The sequence below is a fragment of the Zonotrichia albicollis genome, chromosome 11 (genome assembly GCF_047830755.1).
Source record: "Zonotrichia albicollis isolate bZonAlb1 chromosome 11, bZonAlb1.hap1, whole genome shotgun sequence".
Classification (NCBI taxonomy): Eukaryota; Metazoa; Chordata; class Aves; order Passeriformes; family Passerellidae; genus Zonotrichia; species Zonotrichia albicollis.
Window position 1 is genome coordinate 15314030 of NC_133829.1, and position 12613 is coordinate 15326642.

Consider the following 12613-nt stretch of genomic DNA (forward strand, 5'->3'; position numbering starts at 1 on the left):
GCTGTGGAGCCTCGCTCCTGAGGGGGAAGCGCGGTCAGCCGGGCCCATCAAGCCCTCTCGGACCAAAAGGCGAGCCGGTGCCACGGCGGCGGCTCCTCCGCAGCCCCAGAGCTGCCCTCCCGCCACCTGCGCCCCGATGAGCCCCTCACGCCCAGCGGGCCCTCGCTGCGGGCAGGGGCGGCACAAACCCGCCCGGAGCCGCCGGCCCCGGCCCGCTCCCGCTTCCCGCCCTCCTGGGCTCCACAGCTGCGGCTGAGGGGCCTCGCCTCAGGCCCCGCTCTCGGGAAACACAGACACACACCCGTCCAGCTTTCCAATATTTTATTAGCAAATTACAAATATCTCTGCTATTTTTGACAGTCTGTACTATTTCCAGGCACAAACAAAAAAATATTAAAAATCAGTGTGTTTCTCCTAATAAAAAATATATGTAGATTAAAAAAACATCACTACTAAAATAAGAATAATAGCCAAATAAAAGCCAAATAGCCATACTTTAATAAAAATACTCGTGGGCTTTTGTGGGTTTTTTTGTTTTTTTTTTTTTTTACTGTGCTTTTTCTTTTTTTTCCCAGACATCACTTCATTTCCATGTTCTGTAATGCAAAACAGAAACAGAATAATACATAGAAAATAGATATTTTTTTTTCTCCCAGCAAAGCAGAAAATTCTTTCAATGTTCCCTTTCCTTCCAAGTAGGTTTGGTTTTTTTCCCTTTTTTTTTTTTTGGCCCTTTACTGAAAGGAACCTGTATGTTGTTCAAAACGCCCTGGTGGTGAGTATCAGAAGCAGCCCTGCACGGAGCAGGTGTCCTGCCAGGGCTGGAAGCAGCACAATTACACTGTGCCTCCCTGAGCAGGCTGAGCTTCACCCCATGGGACACACAGAGAACACCACAGCTGGGAAAACACCGTGAAGCTTCCTAATGCATCACCAACATCAGTCCTGAGTACAAGAGATTCTACACTCGCAGCATGCTCCTACCTGGAACAGTCAGGGAAGGGTTTGTATGGACACCAGTGCTGTGTGCTGTGGTTTCTGTGCAATGAAGTTGCTTGGGAGCCGTGTGCAGTGACTGAGGGCCAGAGAGAAAGGCCTGGCCTTAGCTTACCTGGGCACAAAAATGACTGAAGACTGATCAGTGAGCTGTCTGTAATGTCTTTGTTAAAACACCACCTTACATCTTTATAAAGGTAGAATTAATAAGCCAGAGCTTTATACAGCCTTGCACTCTGTCTGCCTTTCTGCTGAGTCCCATCTTTCTCAATAGTTGCTAGGATTTTACATGAGAATAACCCCATCTCCAGGACAGCACAATCCTGATCCAACAACCTAACACCTATTTTAACCAGGGCTTAATTTTCAGAAGTGTAATTTACATACACATCCCACAATCTCAAATTTGAAAACCAGAGGTGTTTTCAAAGTCCAAAAATTCAGAAAAATACCACTGGCTTGGAGTCTGTTTGGTTTTCCACATCCTTGGGAAAGCAGAAAGCAAAATTTGGTAGGTAAGCTGGGAGGCTTTTTATCCAAATAGATATTTTTAGTGTTCTGTTTATGAAAGATTCCCTCCAGACACTGCCATGGTTTAACCCCCGTTGGCAACTAGACCCCACAGAGCCCCTCGCTCACCTTTTCTTGGCCCTGGTGGGGAGGAGAATTGGAAAGCAAACCTCAAGGGTTACTCTGAGATAAGAACAGTTTTGTAGCTGAACTAAAGAAAAATATTATAATAATAGTGAATAATAATGGAAAAGAAATGAGAGGAATAAATCCCAGGAAAGACAAGTGATGCACAACACAACTGCTCACCACCCACAGACCAAGGCCCAGCCCATTCCTGAGCAGTGACCTGTGGCTTCCAGCCAACTCACCCCAGTTTACATACAGAGCATGACATTCCATGGGCTGGAATATCCCTCTGACCATTTTGGGTCAGCTCTCCCTGGCTATGGTCCCTCCCAGCTTTTTGTGCACCTCCTCACCAGCAGAGCATGGAAAATTGAAAAGTCCAGACTTATGGTAACCACTACTTAGCAACAACTAAAACATCAGCATATTATCATCAACATTATTCTCATACTGAATCTAAAACACAGCACTGTACCAGCTACTAAGGAGAAAATTAACTCTATTTCAGCTGAAATTAGGATACACTGAAACTTCAGGTTTCCCTGTTACTGCTCCCTCTTAATAGACACATTACTGCAACACTTTTTGAGGATTCTGTCTCAAGAATTACACAGAAAGTTCAGAAATATACCTTTTAATTGAATACGAAGAGGAGCCCATGCCCTGCAACTCATCCTTTGACCAGCTCATGTCACAGGCTATGGCAGCATAAGATATAAAATAAATAGAAATTAAATAAAAATTTATAGAAATTAGTATAAAAATGCAGTGCCATATTTGCAGAAACATTCACTCTCCAACTTCCACAATCCATATATCCACTTTCTCTTTCCTTTCCTCCAACTTTCCCAGTCCAGGATCAGCTCCACAAACTTCTCATACTCACTCCTCTCCACTGCCTTTTTCCTCCCACCGCCTCCTTCATTTTATGTTTCTTCCATCAAATCCTACATTCTGCCTCTCCTCCAAAGCTTCTCATACATTTCCTTCCTTTCACAGAAGTAATTCCTTATCAACTGCATTTTAGTCTCCAACTCAGCAAGGATACAAAGTTACAAATATAAGTAGCATCTTTTTATTTATTTCTTAGAAACTGGAAGCCATCAAAATTAACCTGATACTACTTCTCAACACCTTCTGCTCTAAAACCTCAGCCTCGAGGTGACAAGTGTAAAGCCAAACAAAATCAGTTTCCTTGTCCATCTATAGTTGTTTCTAATAGACCTGCTTTCTGATTTTTAATTCATCAAATCACAAAATAAATAGGAACTTCTAACAAAGCAAATACATTCAACGAAAAAATATCCCAGTCTATGCACATTTTTGGTACCAATTGAACAATACTGGCTTAGAAACTAATATATTTTAAATGATGCGACTTGCCTGTGCAAAGATATTCCATCAATATCAAAGTGCTTATTTCCTCAATTTTGGATACAACTCCCTGAATAAAATACAGATGTCTGCAGTCTGGGCTACATGTAAACAGCACCTATACAAATAGGTGTTAAAGAGTCTCCAATTTGCTGAAAAGAAATAATTTTGACAGCAATAACAAAGTCTAATAAAGACTATTTCTCTGCATGCTTTAGGTTTAGAAATGTCCTTTTTTTTGGTGAAGCATCCTGTCATCATTCCATGAAAATGGTGTATTTGGGTGCATGTAAATCACTACAGAATTCTTTTCTCTTTTTCATCCAAAAAGTGCCTTGGCCTACCTCAGTGCCACTGTCAGTTGCACTCACACTAACAATGAGAGTTGTGCTAATCCTCAGGCAGAGACCATGGCCAGAGCACAGTTCTTGTTGCATTTCAGAACTATTTACTGCCAGGTTCACAAAATCAAGGTTATGATATGTAATGACATTGTGATCTTCTTTTCAGTGGCAGCAATAACAGAATATTGCATACAGCTAACAAAACCTGTCAGATACATGCCATGAAATATTTATGCTATTAACAATTATAAAAATTGAATTTAAAAAAAAATCCTTACTAGTCACTAGCAATTCCCTGACTGAAATAATAATGCCCACAGTCTTAACCACTGTGTGGAATGTGAATTACTCTGCAGTAAAGATTGTCAGTAGAAACCCTACACCCTGAGTGCAGCTGACATCAGTATCACTGAAGTATCACTGAAACACTCAACACATAAAAGCACTCCAACTGCTGCTTGTGCTGTAGCATTTCCCTGGGAATCTTGATTCTCAATTTTCTAAAATGCTTAGTAGGCATTTAAGACCATTGTCCAGTTGTTGGGGTAGCTTGAGAAGCAAGAAGCATCATACCAAGGACTCAGACAAGAAGTCCAAGTCTGCTGCCAGGGCTGCTTGCTTCAGCAAGGATGAAAGTTTCCTGTCTCCTGCCCATGGAATTCTCATCCCATTATGATATGCTGCTTCTCCTCTGAGGAGGGGCTTTCCTTTGTGAAAGATCCTCACTGTCACTTTCACAATTTCTCTGAAAAAGAAAGGCCACAAAGTCTGATGTAAATCAGATACCATGCTTTTCCAGTATTATCAGTATCATCTACTGAGAAGAGCAGAGCTAACAGAGCCCATAAAGTTTCACTCAGAAGGTCACAGGCAGTGCCAGGGTCCCCCACCCTCCATCACAGAGCTGGGCACAAAGCAGTGAGCTCCCCTGCAATTGCTCAGCTCTCAGTCACACCCCATGGTCACTGCCTGTGATCCAGACATCATCTGCAGGCTCCTGGCTGCTCCTTTACACAATAATGTGCTTAGCCCCTAGAAGGTCCATCATGTCCCTGGCTCTCCCTGCACAAGATTCCTGTCACAATAACACAACATACAGCAGCATTAAAGACACACATGATGCCATGGTCCCCTCTGGTTTCCCACTCCAAGCCACTGCTGTCTTGTTGGGCTGTGCATCCATGAAGGACAGCAAAAATGACTGCACAGTCAGACTGGCTCTTCTCTTCTTCCTGTGTGAGGAATGCACCTACCAAACTCTCCTCTTGTGTCAGGACCTTATTCACCAGCGAGCGCGATAAGCGGTTGCACAGCGAAACGACGCGGTACGAGAGCTGGGCAGAGAGGGAGGAAAAGCAATGTGATCACACACAGCCAGTGCAGACATATCCAAACACATCTCATTCATTTACTGCCTATTACAATTTTACTTTCAAGCTCTTATCTTGCCCTCTGATCCCACCAGGCTTGGGAAGCCACATGTGAGAAGGATTAAAGGCTTGTTGTCGTACCTTCCATCGCCTTCTAGCATACTGCCTTTTGAAGTTTTCCAGGTTAACAACAGATGATTTCCGAACCAAAGCCTGCTGCTTGTCCATGGGCTGGAAGATAAAAGAGCAATTTTATTCTTCAGCTCCCTTTGGTGCATAAAATATGCAAGATACCTCATGTGAACTGGAGCTAGCTGAAAGAAAGCTGGGGAAGCTACAGATTCATACAGGTTTTTTCATACAAAAAGAATTAAATCTAGCCCACTCTGGGCCTAGACAGGACCCTTTTGATCACAAATAAGATCCTAAAACTAGTGGGTGCCAAGGCTATGCTTTCACTTTGTAAAGTTGCTAAGGTGCTTCTCATGCACACCTGCCCCATGTCCCTTTTCTCTAGGTGACATCACCGCAATAAAATGGAACAAAGGTAGCTGTCATGTAGTATTAGTGATAAGGACACATGCTATCAGCTTTGCCCTTTAACCATAGCCAGAGCATGACAGCACAAGGCATTGGCACCCAGGCAATAATTGCAATATCTGACGACTGAAAAATGGGAATAAAGAGGAATATAGATCAGAATTCAGACATGTGCCTAGAGCTTTGGATATCAACCTGGTGTTAAGGAACAGATGTTCCACAAATCCTGACATGGTCCTTCTGAAAATGAAGCACATTTCAATTCCAAAAGTACCTCAAAATTTGCATAAACCTTAAAACCAAATCTAACAAATTGCAAGAAAGAAATGGTTCAAAACCAGATTAGACAAGAGTGAAAAGAGAAAGGCCAGGAATCAGCCCTTCAAAGAGTATGGAGTGACAACCATTCCAGCTGTTCTGATCTGCGTATGTAGGAGGTGGATAACACAGAAATATTTGTACTGAACTGGGCTGGAATGCAGCCAAGCCATGCACCTGAAACAGCAAGAGTACCAAAAGAGAATGGAAAACACATCAGTGAGGATTTAAACATCTTTTTCAGCAAAATAATTTAAAACGTTTGAGACAACAAATTCACTCTTCTCATCAAATGCTGTAGGTTTAGCATTTTTGCAGGTATCTCAGCAGCACTTCAAGGAGCCAAGCTATCAGCTGGGCCCCCTTCTCATTGAGATGTACACACCATTTGCATTCAACAGAACTGGGACAATTAAGCTTTAAATATAATTTCCTCACGCTGCAAACAGCCAGCTTGGTGCAACAAGCGAGCAGAAATCAATTTGAAGTGGAAAAAACGTCACTGGCTAAATGTCAGCTGTACAATCATTATGAAAAATTTCCCAGTGCCCTTTCAGAACCACCACTGACTCTATAACTCACTTTACTGCAGAGGGCTAATAACCACCTCTTCATTTTAGGTACCCTGCAACTCAGTGACCTTGTCATTCTCTCAAATCATCAGGATCTCTTCTCAAAAGCAGAGTGTGAGTAGCCTCAAGGACAGAGTCACAACAACACTGCCCTCACCCAAACATGCTCAGGAACAAGGTGGCCTCATTTAATGCTCCTTCTCATCATGCCAGTGCATTTGTTCGTAAAGAAAATCAATATGAACAAAGAATATGAGATCGTGGCTGAGGGGAGGCAGACTCTCTTTCTTGAGAGTGTTTTCTGCAAATTCTAACTCCCACCAGGCATTAAGTTACATTTTAGGAATTAAGGCTCTCTCCTCCTGACAATAAAATCCTGTGTTCCAGTTCTCCTGGACAGTTTTTAGAATGGGTCTTCCAGCTCAAAGAAACCTGCAGAAGCATTCTGAAACAATAAAAATGGACACATGCAAAATGCTCAATCCTGTTTGTCACAGTAGAGCCCAATTGTCCCCAGCCATCAATGCCAGCTTGCCAGGGTCACATCTTGGCTATCTACACTATAGAAGCTTTTGAAAATTTCACATATTGTGCCAAGAACAATGACACAGAGAGCACATCCAGTCTCCATCCTCCTTCCAGATGGGAGCAACAATATCCCAAGTGAATAACTATTTTCACAATTCTGAATTTGCATCAGCCTCTGCACATCTTTGTGAGGACACAGCAGTAAATGGGTCCACTGTACTCTGCAAAAAATTAGATGAGAGTATGCTTTTATCTTTTTATCTCAAATTAGGAAACATTATTCTTAATCATGTTAGGAAGAGCAACAATTCAGTTTATTTAGGTCATTAACTTCTCTGCAAAAGGAGGAGGGGCAGTGAAAGATATACTCTAATACATAGATGTAAATATTCACTCTAGCTGGACTAGAGCTATTATCTCACTGATTCTTGTAGTTGCACAACAGTCACCATGCAGCAAATGCCCACAGAAATTTGGGGTCTTTTTCAGTCACTGACCATCAGGGAACAACTGCATCCTGCATAAATAACTATTTATTGTGTTCAAAAATGAGATTGGTACATCTGTGCATATTAATACAGTATAATCAAATGACTTCTTTGAAATACAAAACAGCAGGGCATGATTCAAGGCTGGGTTTTCTTTTACTTTGTAAAACCTAAGGAAAACAAATCTTTATAGGAAGAACATTAGTCTCAAATGCCACACCAGAGATTAAGTTAGTTGTAGCTTTGTAATCTTTACTGTAGAAAACAAACCAGATGAATATATTATCACTTAGTCTAAAATTGACATTTGCACTGCAAAATTGCACAGTCATTTGATCATTATAAGTTCCCAGTGGTGTCTTTTGAATAGAATTTCTTTGGTACAGGACAGGAAACTCAGCTGTCGATTAATCCTTCAGTTTAAAATTCACCTTACCTTTGATGGTAAAAGAGTTCACCCTGCACAATTGGCCTAAACACTAATCCTAAAATTCTTCATTGACAGCCATTTCACAGTATTAGCTAAATTACTACACCATTTGCTTTAATTTACAGATTTAACCTTTACAAATATTTGTATCATAAGGTGTATAGAACTGTCTGCAGCAGGGCTATCCAACTGTTTCCTTCAGCCAACCAAAGATGCTATAAGAGGATTTTTTTATCAGTTTCCAGGCACTCAGTTTCTAGTCAGTACAGACTGACTTATTCTTTATTCCACATTAATTACCTAGTAATCTGTAGGAACTGTAATACATTATGCAGAGTAAAATATAGGCAATACCAAAGGTTTTGGTGTTGCCAAGGTAATGTGATAACCAAACCTTTGGTATAAGCAATACCAAAGGTTTTGGTTATCACATACCACTGTGATAATCTTGTTCCTGCAAGTTCAGACACTGAACACAAGAAAAAAACAAAACTCCAACACTACAAACCACTGGGAGATTATGGCCTTGGTCAGCAGCTTGTGCAATACATCAGAACTTCTACTTCAAGTCTAGGTCATGTTTTTGTGTAGAATCTATGCACCAGAACCTTTCTAAACTCATGTACAATGAAACAAGCAACAAACCCTACACTTAGCCTGATCTCAGTGTTACTGATGGGATTCTGTCACATCAAGATTCAACCCTGCAAGGAATTCTTCACAGCAAGATCTATTTAACAGCTCCATTAGTGATTCATTAATATCTTTGTTGAAAACAGAGTGAAAGTTTCCGTTCACACAGGCTTCACTTTCCAGTTGAAAACTGCTCATCAAATCCTGTATCCACTTGATTTCCTCAGAAAGTTCCTGCCTGAGAGATTCATAGTGGCTCTGCAGCTCAGCATATTTCCCACAGACGCCTGTGAGAGTGGCACTGACAGCCTCAGTGTCCTCGTGCAAGTGCCGTTTCAGGGACTCCACCTTACGGCACTCGTACTTGAGCTGGGACAGCGCGTGCCTCACGCTTTCGCTCTCTTCTTTGTACCAAGCTTCTTTCTCATTATAAATGGAAAGCAGAGCATCCATGTCCTCCTGCAAGGAATCGTGGGATGCAGCCAGGGAGCTGAAGCCCTGCTCCACACGGGAAATGTCCTCCACAACGCGGGCAAAGCGCTCAAAGTTGATGTAGGTGTTGTTGGGGGGCATGCTCGAGTGGCACTTTATGGTGTACTCCCTCAGGCGCTTCGTCTTCAGCTGCGCGTTCTCCACCTTCTTGTTCTCCTGGACTTTGGTTTCATCTTTCAGCTGGTGAGTCGTCAGACAGAGGAACCAATATTACTGAACATTTACAAGGCTGCAGCGATTCAAAAACTCTACACAAAGGATGCAGGGACAAAGGGCTTCCACAATGCTGGGAGATTGTTTGCTCACAAAGATTTTCCTTCGTGCATTTGATTAAAAGAAACAAACACCAAACACATAAGCCCAGACCTGAATGTGACAAATGCTTTCATTCCAATGTGATGAGTGCAAACAACATGGCTGCAATTTATTTTCATGCTAAGTTTTAGCAATTAACAGTGTCAAAGCTATCAATATTTGTAGGAGGAAAACCAACAACTCTAATACCACTCCAACTAATGTTTTGTGCAATGCAAAGCAAAAACTGAATTTCAAAAATCGTCATTAGTCATGCTGAGACTAGCTAAATGTATTTTCGGTAAGAGACTTACCCACATAAGCAAGCAATGTTTATGATAAAAAACTACATACCAACACACAAATGTAAGCAAACCAGAACACGGGTACACAGCAGTTTTCTCTCCAGAGAAATAATTTTTTTTATATTGATTGCAGTCAACTCTCAATTCCAGAAAACACAAAAGCCAACACACAGTATATGCCCATGCAAACAGAGAGGAATGGAAAAATGCAAAGCCCAGTCCAATATGGGTACTGTAATGTGCAATAAACATCAGATCTTTGTTACTCTCTTTTTGAATGTTATCATAATAAAGGAAGTAATTTGCAGAAATCCAAGGATTTGGTCAGACCCAAGCAATTTTCTCCCTGTACATCTCTTCGAGTCACCCAGCATCAATCAAAAAGTACTTAGGGGGCAGTTTTCCATTTAACACACCAGTAAGAGTGAGAATATGATCTCTGCTTTGCTCATGGAAAAAAGCAAGGTCTTTTTCTTTATTCAGTCTTACCGTTATCCATGGATGAGATAGAGCTTCCTGAATCGTAAGCCGCTTCCTAAAAAACAACAACACAAAAAAAATCCCAAAGATTTGAATGATAAATACTTGGTACAGAAGCCCATTGACCCACACTCTTCCTGGGCTTCCTATGAAGCCTTTATCAGGATAATTCCAGGAAAAACCCTCAAATTTCAAGTTTATGTTTCTCCCTGAGGCACACTGCTTGTGTGCAGTTTAGTTACTGCTCTAAACTTCAGCAGGTAACTGTCCTTACTCCTCACAACTTCAATTCTTATTTCATCAAAATCTACCTGTAGCTTTGTGCACCTTTCCATAAAAACTTATACAACATTCCTTTGTTTTGTTCATCTGACATGCTTAAAAAATACATTCTTGCTAAACATCTTTGATACATCTGTGTCTGAATCAACAGTAATTATACCAAAGCTGTCCTCTGGAGCACAGTATTAGAGCACTGCAGGAGCTGTTGTTTCCTGAAAGCAGCATTTCTGAGAGGAATACAGCAAACCTAATCAAAGTGGATCAAACCTAACTTCCTTCTGCATTGCAGCAGTTTGGTGAACAGCATGTTAAGAGCACTGAGAATCAAAGACAGAAGCACAGCATTGCACAGGCACCACGTCTGCACACGGGACAAATACCAACAGCACTGACTTCTCCTTGGAGCTGCTAGACCTGTGCAAAACTCTCATCAAACACTGACTCTACCCCACACTGAGGCCTGATGATTTGCAGAATCTTCACTGAACAGCTCCTTCTCTCTCATAGCTATTTTCTCCCCTAATGAAGCCATTAGAAAGAATCACAATGTTTCTCCAGGACAAAGACGGTTACAGGGAAGGAGATGCTACCTTGGTGTGCACTTTATTAAAAGCAAGTAAAACAAAACAAAATTAAACTAAAAAAAAACAAACACCCCCTCCCTCCCCCCCCCCCCCAAAAAAAAACAAAAAACACCCAAAACAGTGGTTCCTGTAACCTGGGAAGAAAGATCTGCAGAGCTGTCACACAAACCCTTAGGTGACTGCCACAGATACAGAGACTTAGAACAAGTCCATATCAGCACATGTACTGATTTTTCTGGCATTGCACCACTGGGGGCATATTCTGGGATGGTATCACCTCCTTGGTAGAGTAGGTCATAAGAAACTGAAACAGTGGAGTGGTGGTTACCCTGAACTCAAGATTGTGCACATCATTTTCAGCCCTTCAACTACACTCTATTGTGCCAGCTTGACTCAGGTGAGAACTCAGTCCTGAACATGGCATTTAGCTGAGGAGACTTGGTTCCTCTCCTCAGGGTTTCTGGATGCAGTGATTAACTAGGGTCACAGCAGCATCCACCTGTCTTGCTCTTGACTGGTAATAGACACTGCAAGAAAAGCTTTTTCACTTGTCAAGCCACATTTCACCAGGTTTATTTTAGAGATAAATGGGTCTTTCTGAATATTTGCTTACCGTGTATCTTTCACCAGTAGTTTCTGAATAAAGTCTTTTGCCAGGTCACTAGTATTGCTGAAAAATTCTTCATCAAAATCGTAATTCACAGCTGTGATGTTGGCAAGTGTTTCTTGTTTAGTTTCTCCAAGGAAAGGTGATGCACCACTAAGCCTAGATGAGCCAGAAAGACGAATCAGTTGGTAAAATAAACAGCAGAAATCCTCTAATGAAATTGCAGTGACCGTGGAATATACTCTTAGGATATTTGTGGCTCTTGTGTTGAAGCAGATCTGCCATGTAGGAAAAAACATGGCCAGCTTTGGCTCACTATAGCTGTGGCTCACTTAGCTGAGCCAGACTTGCACTGAAAATCTCTATCAGAGCACTAATGCATGCACACAGAGAGAAATGCACCCAGCAGATTCTCCTCTTCTGAGTGCCTCATTTAAGTCATTGCTAATCAAACTAGAAAAAGTTTCAGCTCAGGAGAGTCTCTATCCCTGTGAGCCCACAAAGGCTGCAGCTTCTATAACCTTCAAGCTGACAGTGTAGTGTTTCTGTAGTTTTTCTTCAGGAAGGAAAAGCTCTGCCCCTACTTCTTTTCTCTCTGCAAAGCTGCTGATGAGTGCTCTGCACGTGAGTTCAACCAAGAGACCTTTCTCAGCTGGAAGCAAAATACAACACATGATCAGAAGCCAGGCACATGGCCTTGCCTAGGAGCCAGCACCACTGGAGAGGCAGGGCCATGCTGCTCAGTAAAGGAATCCACAAGCAAAAGGGCTTTGGCTGCAATAAAATCCAGCTGTTTCAGAACAACACAAAATTTCCTTCTCTTGACACCCTGCTGCAACTGCAAGGATGTAATGGAGACAACATCATAATAAAATGCCATTTAGCAATCTTGACTTAAGAAAAAGGTTTCCTGTTGCTTTGCCCATCTCTCAGCTGTGATTGTCAACCTTCATCTTTGATGACTCTGCACCTCTGCTCCATAAAACTTGTGTCAGAACAGAGTTATCCCAGACCCCTCCTGCCCTGCCTTTCCTCCAGGCTCCTTCTCCCCCAACACAAAGAGATGCTGACTTGCAAAAGTCTGGTTTATGGGAAATGTTATTTATACCAAGGAGATTGATCTCACTCCTTTTCTTATCATCTTCTGGACTATTATTGTGCTTATCTATTATGTCCAGCTTTGATAACAGTTTCAGAATGCAGCAGGCTCAAAACAGGACAGCAGCAAACTCCAGGGAACTAAACTGAGGTTTTGAATACTAAACCATTTGCTTACATGATCCCACTCTCAACAAACCTTGTCTGTATTGCCACCACCAGGTTGGCTGGGAATACTG

The 12613-nt window shown here is 41.9% G+C and overlaps 1 protein-coding gene across 4 annotated transcripts in view; it reads right to left on the bottom strand.

Moving 5' to 3' along the window:
• Window positions 1-526: 526 nt before the first annotated feature.
• Window positions 527-12613, bottom strand: part of DAPK2 (death associated protein kinase 2) — a 38418-nt gene continuing 26331 nt past the window's right edge. For 3 of the 4 annotated variants that reach the window (XM_074549494.1, XM_074549495.1, XM_074549496.1), the window contains exons 8-10: window positions 11283-11435; window positions 9813-9858; window positions 7197-8904 (exon numbers count right to left, since the gene is read on the bottom strand). In XM_074549494.1, the coding sequence (XP_074405595.1) occupies window positions 8269-8904; window positions 9813-9858; window positions 11283-11435 (835 nt within the window). In that variant the 3' untranslated portion in view covers window positions 7197-8268. Of the gene's footprint in view, window positions 4099-4606; window positions 4688-4864; window positions 4955-7196; window positions 8905-9812; window positions 9859-11282; window positions 11436-12613 lie in introns of those variants that run through there. The other variant, XM_074549497.1, reaches the window with a different exon arrangement.